This window comes from Rhincodon typus, chromosome 2, assembly GCF_021869965.1.
Source record: "Rhincodon typus isolate 14 chromosome 2, sRhiTyp1.1, whole genome shotgun sequence".
NCBI lineage: Eukaryota > Metazoa > Chordata > Chondrichthyes > Orectolobiformes > Rhincodontidae > Rhincodon > Rhincodon typus.
Genome location: NC_063333.1, coordinates 40,308,935 through 40,315,611, shown reverse-complemented (window position 1 = coordinate 40,315,611; position 6,677 = coordinate 40,308,935). Strand labels below are relative to the sequence as shown.

The window sequence follows — 6,677 nt, the reverse complement described above, 5'->3', positions numbered from 1 at the left end:
TATATGCTGCAGACCAAGCTGTTGCCATCACTGGAGAGCAGATCAGAATATTTGTATTTTCACTGCTACAAAATATTTCTTAATGTTCTTCAACGATTTAAAGAGTACGTGATCAAAGTGATTGCTGTATAGTGGGTTACTCTAGTCTTGTTTATGCGTAGTAGTTAACATTATACGAGGGGGATGGTGTTAGAAATTCGAACCGTCTGGATGATTGTCAGGAATGCTGAGCTACAAGGTTCTTTGTTGTCCTTTCAACAGTGCTTTCCACGTGTGTCTGGCATAGCGCCATATAACAGCACAATGTGTTTAATGTGTCACACTTTTAAACTGTAGGTTTGAAAACCTCACTGGCTGAGAAACTGACACATGCCAAGCTTTTCAGTCAACACATTTAGGACATGATTAGGATTTTCAAGCTTAGTGCTTAGATACCTTTTAGTATATTTAATATGAATGTAATTCTATGTCTTTGTTGATTGTCACAGGCTGATTTATGGAATTTCTTTTCTTGTATACTGAATTGAGAAGGTTTTGTATTTGTATTAGAGACAAAATCTAACTTCATATTATGTTGTCTGTAGTTTGTAATTTTTTTTGTTTCGATTTATGCACAGGTTGGGCCCATGTGGTTTGTGCACTTTATATTCCAGAGGTGCAGTTTGCAAATGTTACTACAATGGAACCTATTGTACTACAGTACGTTCCTCATGAACGCTTCAACAAGGTAATTTAAATTATTAAATCAAAAACAAAATTACACTAATTTTCGGTGGTTTAAAATATGAGCCTACAAATGCACACTTGCAAATAAACTGTACCATGCTTGAATTTTAGGGCTATCAATAACTATTCATCTTGGTTACTGCTATTGGACTAGTTTTTGGCTTGCATTTTGAGGATTCTGTTTGTTTGTTTTTCTTCCATTATGTAATGTGTAGGAACAACTAAGTTTCATAATTTGATGCGTTCTGGGATATGGCATTATTTGTTCTATCTTATTACAGGTGGTCTTCCTGTCTCTCGACATATTTAGTCTAGTGGCTCAGTGGGTATCCTCACCATTTTGAAATTTGTTACAAATCAGGCCTTGTAAGTTATTGAGTAGTTATTCTCAAATTTGTTCCCATATCTGAGAGAGAAACGTAAGTTAGGAAACTTAAATTACCAGCCACACTGCATTTCACTCCATTATTTACTAAAATGCACTCCCATGGCCACCTTGAGCATCTGTCTGGCATCATCCCCCAGAATTGGGCCCAGTACTGCACTGTCTGTATGTTTACATTAAAAAAAAACTCTCCTGAATACGTTTCAAAAAATCTTCTACTTATTCCCATACCTTTACACTATGTCTATCTCAATTAATGTTGAGAAAGTTGAAATCACCTAATATAATTACCCATTTGTTATTTTTACAAATCTCAGTAATTTGTCTACTTATCTGCTCCTGTACTGCCCACTGTTCGTTCGGTGCCTATAAAATACTCCTAAGCAGTATGCCTGCCCCTTTTTTATTCCTGTGTTTACCCACAAAGCCTCATTTGAAGACCCTTCTAAGACATTGTCCCTCCTTACTGCAGCAACTGACTTCTTAATTAAAAATGCAAAAATCCCTTTTTTATAATCCCCTTGTCCTGCCTGAAGATTGTATACCCTGGAATGTTGATTTGTCAGTCAGTCTGCACCCCCTCCCCAAAAAAAACACATCTGTGGTAGCAGCATCGCAATTCCATGTGTCAATCTGTGCCTTCGACTTGTCTGTCTTATGTATAGTAATCCCAGCTTTAAAGTAGAGGCCATCCAGCCTCGTGTCGTTCCCGAGAAACTCAATATGGCTGAACTTCCTCTGCCTTGGGTTCCTTTTGCTAACGTAATGTGTCCCTGTTGTCCTAATGCTGTCTCTCCTGCCCCTGCCACAATTTTAACAGGGCTTATGTTGATAATTAATTGTGAAATTCAAAAATCATTAATTGAGTGTGGAGTATGGTGTGTGTATTTTGTAATAAACTTGTTTTAATGAGTTTCCCGTTACGCCAATGTGGTCCAAGATCAGACTTGGGGACTTGCTCTTTTTCTTCCATTCAAGTTGTCTGTACATCCAAAACAGAAGCATGTAAGAAGCAGCAAGTAATGAGATTTAGAAAGCTTTGGATTTTTATAAATAACTGTATCATACAGCAAAAAAAAAATCAAAGGAGAGAAACCAAAGAACTGAGAGTGTTGGAAGTCAGAAATTGCTGGAAAAGCTTGGCAGGTCCAGTATCATATGTGGAGAGAAAGCAGAGTTAATGTTTTGGACCCAATGGCTCTGCTTCAGAACGAGTAGCAGTTTGAAAATGATTAATTAGGAAATTATGCAGAAGTGTTCATCAGATGTGGAATACATTTCCAGGTAGGACATTGAAGTTCAGAAGATAAATTAATTTAAGAAATTCTAAGATGGAGGATAAAATAAAAAGAATCTCTGGAGATGAAATCAAACAGAGGAGGACCGCGGACTTTGTTGTCCTATTCCTCTGTTAAAATCTTTGAGGTTTAATATTTTATTCAAATAGTGCTACCTAATATTGCCTATGCAAGTGTGTGCTTTGAGCTTCCTAGCAAAATTAAATCTGCCATCTAAGTACTTCGACCTATTAACTACCATTAGTGATTAAATCGATATTGATACTGAGCATTTTATATTTGTTAAAAATGATTGATTTATAATAAAACATTTTATTTTCAACCTACCTTTCAAAAAGTTTGTTATTTACATGGCTGGTTTCATTTGTAGAAGAGTTTTTAAAAAAAAAACCCAACATTTTAGGTCATTTAATGTTTTTGTTTATTTTAGTCAGGTAAGCACTAGCAGTTCCAGGTTTGATACACTGTTGAGAGTGATGTATCATATTCACTGGAAAAGCATTGCCCTGATATAGTGATAGTAGGAACTGCTGATGCTGGAGTGTAGAGCTGGATGAACGCAGCAGGCCAAGCAGTATCAGAGGAGCAGGAAAGCTGACGTTTCAGGTCGAGACCCTTCTTCAGGAATGGGGGAGGGGAAGGGGATTCTGAAACAAATAGGGAGAGAGGGGGAGGTGGATAGAAGATGGATAAAGGAGAAGATCGGTGGAAATTCCTTTATATTTTCTGCTGATGCTACCTGACTCGTTGAGTATTGGCAGCATTTTAAAATGTTTTTTTCACCCCATCTTTGTTGCAAGTTTTTATGTACCAACTAAACTTAGAAGCACATCAGTAGAATTGGGAGAGACTTGGGAAAGTATCTCACTTTTGTAGAACTTTGAAGCTCATTTGCTGCAATGTGGCAGAAAAGATGGCAGTCTTCTCCCAGTTTTGGCCAAGGGCTGTCTTTGATCTAGCCATTCAAAATTGGTAGTTTCTTTTGCTTTTTTTTGGTTGTGCAAGTTTTTATTTATTTCTCTTGATGGCAGTTGTTGACCTTGTTTACTTTGGTATTTTTGAAACTGCATGCTTCTGGAAAAGAGTCTCAACATTCTAGGATGTTAGGTGTCCGAAGCATTTTCAGTAATAATAGTAACAGATAATTAATATCTGGCTATGTTTTTTACAGTTTAACATGGCATGGATGTTTCTGGCTAGGTTAGCATTTCTTGCCCAACCCTAATTACTGTTATGGTTGTGCTGAAGTGCTGCTGAAGTCCTTGGGGCACAAGTACACTTGCAATGCTGTGAAAAAGTTTCATGATTTTGATCAGCAACACTGTGACCATGAAATGTAGAGCAGAAGTAGGCCATTTGTCCATCGAGTCTGCTCTGCTATTTAGTGATAACTAATGATCATACAGGTTCAAGTCAGAATGGTGTGTGTCTTAGAGAAGACCACTATCTGCCTTTTCTGGGTTTTGATTGAAATTGACCCAGATTCTTGGCCCTTGAACACTGTTAAATCCTCCATTGGTAATATGGTATTTTATGATGGAGATATTTGATCTACAGTGTCTGTGTCATCAAAGGAAGACTGGAAAACAAAATCTATTAATAATAGATATATTGGAGCAAAAGGACTGACCAATTAAATAGCTATTTGAGTCTAACTAAAATATTAATAGGGTATTTTTATCTCTCCATTTTTATACTCTTTTTCACGAGGCACAGATGCTTGCTGGAGTACAGTTTGATGCGTGCCAAGGCCCTTTTACTTCCTTATCAAACTGACTATTCTTGACATGTGAACTTGGTCGGTATTAGCTTCCTGGAAGTATTACAATCAATTGCAATTCTGTTTCCCTCATCTGCACTGGGATTTGGAAACCTAGCTGATTTGAGAAGTGCTTAAACTGCCATAGAAGAAATATTAAAATGAATCTAATTGAGGTTGCTAAAATTGTGAAGAATATTGACCAGGTGGAAGTAGGACAAGCTTTGTCTGCCATAGGGCCATTTAAAACGCAGGGATTTTCTATTGAAGTTCAGATAAAGCTAGTTGAAAGCAAATCCAATTTTTCAGAACAAGATTTTTCTTCCATAAAACTGTGCAGCACAGGAGGCGTTTTGGCCCACGATGTCTGTGCCTACCGTGATGCTATTCCAAACTAATCCCATCTGCTTCTGCATGATCCATATCCCTCTATTCACTGCCTGTTCATGTATCTGTCCAAATGCCTCTTAGGCTTTGCTATCGTGTTTGCTTCTACCACCTACCCTGGGAGTGTTTTCCAGGCTTCTACTACCCTCCGTGTTTGGAACAAAAACTTTCTTCACACATCTCCTTTTAAACATTTCCCTATTTCACCTTAAACCTATGACCCCTAGTATTTGTCATTTCTGTCTGGGAAAGAGACCCTGACCATCAGCCCTGTCCTTGTCCCCCCCTTATTTTATATACTTCTGTCAGATCACTCTCCGCCTCCGATACTCCAATGAAAACAACCCAAGTTTGTCCAACCTGTCCTTGAACCTAATACACTCCAATCCAGGCAACATTCTGGTAAGTTTTTCTTTAAACACCCTCTCCATAGCCTCCACAACCTTCCTATGCGCAGTGATCAAAACTGCACACTGTACCACAAATGTGGCCTGACCAAAGCCTTATACAGTTGGATCATAACTTGCCAATTTTTACACTCGCTGCCCTGAATGGTGAAGGCAAGCATGCCCTATGCCTGCTTTGTCACCTGATTCACTTGTGTTGGCACTTGCGGGAGCTGTCGACTTTGACCCCAAGATCCTTCTGCATATCAATACTCCTAAGGGTCCTATCATTTACAGTATATCTTCCTCTTGCATTTAACTTCTGAAAATGCATCACCTTACACTTAGCTAGATTAAACTTCATTTGCCATTTCTACTCCCAACTTTCCAGCTGATCTGTATCCTGCTGCATCCTTTGATATCCTTCCTCACTATCCACAACTTCACCAATTTTTATGTGACCTGCAAACTTAATCATCAGACAATTACATTTTCATCCAGATCATTTACAAACATAAATAATCCTTGTGGGACACTAGTGGTCACAGACCAGCAGTCAGGAAGACACCCCTCCGCAACTACCCTCTGTGTTCTATGACCAAGCCAATTTTGTATCCAACTTGTCAACTCACCATAGATTCTATGTGATTTGATCTTTTCAGGGAACCTTGTCAACTGCCTTGCCAAAGTCATCACTTCCTCAAAAAATCTCAATCAGGTTTGTGAGACAAGATCTCCCCTGCATAAAGCTATGCTGACTATCCCTAATAAGTCCATTTATCTTCAAATACAAGTAAATCTTGTCCCTTAAAATCTTCTCCAATAATTTCCCTACAACTGAAAGGTTCATTGATCGACAACCTCTTGAATTATCCCTGTTGCCCTCCCTGAAGAAAGGAAAGACATTGACAATTTTCCTATCTTCTGGGAACTGGCCTTTGGCTAAATAGGATACAAAAGTCTCTGTCAAGGCCTCTACTATCTTCTCTCTTGCCTCCTTCAGTATCCTGGGATAGAGCCCATCAGGCTCTGGGGGCTTATCTACTTTAATGTTTTTCAAGATGTCTAACACCATCTCCTTAGTATTGACATGACTTAGTGTGTCAACAAATCCCTCTTTAACTTACCATTGTCCATGACTTCCTCCTTCATGAATACCAATTTGAAGTACTTACTAAGGACCTTAACCCTCTTCCACTGGCTTTACGCACATTCCCTTCTTTGTCCTTGAGTAGACCTACCCTTTCTCTAGTTGCCTTCTTGCTCCTTCTATACATATAAAATGGAATTCTCTTTAATCCTACTTGTCAAGGACATTTCATGGCCTCTTCTAGCTCTCCTAATTTCTTTGTTAAAGCTCTTTTCTGCTTCGTTTATACTGCTCAATGACCTTGTTTGATTTCTGTTTCTGAACCTTGCATATGCTTCCTTTTTTCTTTTTAACTAAACTTAGAACATCTGTCATCCAGGTTTCCTGAAACTTGCCATCCTTGTCTTTCGTCTTCACAGGAATATGCTGGTCCTGAACTCTGGTCAGCTGGCTTTTAAAGACCTTCACACATCAGATGTAGATTTGCCTACAAACAGCTACCCCCAGTTTTTCCAGTTCCTGCCTAATACTGTTGTAATTAGCCTTCCTTCCCCCAACTTAGAACTTTCACATGAGTACCAGTATTATCTTTTTCCATAATTATCTTAAAACTTAAATTATGATCATTGTTCCCATTATGCTCCCC

The 6,677-nt window shown here is 38.5% G+C and overlaps 1 protein-coding gene across 1 annotated transcript in view; it reads left to right on the top strand.

Annotated features, from left to right (window-relative positions):
- The first annotated feature begins 82 nt into the window (after nucleotides 1-82).
- Nucleotides 83-6,677, top strand: part of LOC109913830 (MLLT10 histone lysine methyltransferase DOT1L cofactor) — a 214,350-nt gene continuing 207,755 nt past the window's right edge. The window contains exons 1-2 of the mRNA XM_048606928.1: nucleotides 83-104; nucleotides 618-727. Of these exons, the coding sequence (XP_048462885.1) occupies nucleotides 83-104; nucleotides 618-727 (132 nt within the window). The remainder of the gene's footprint in view (nucleotides 105-617; nucleotides 728-6,677) is intronic.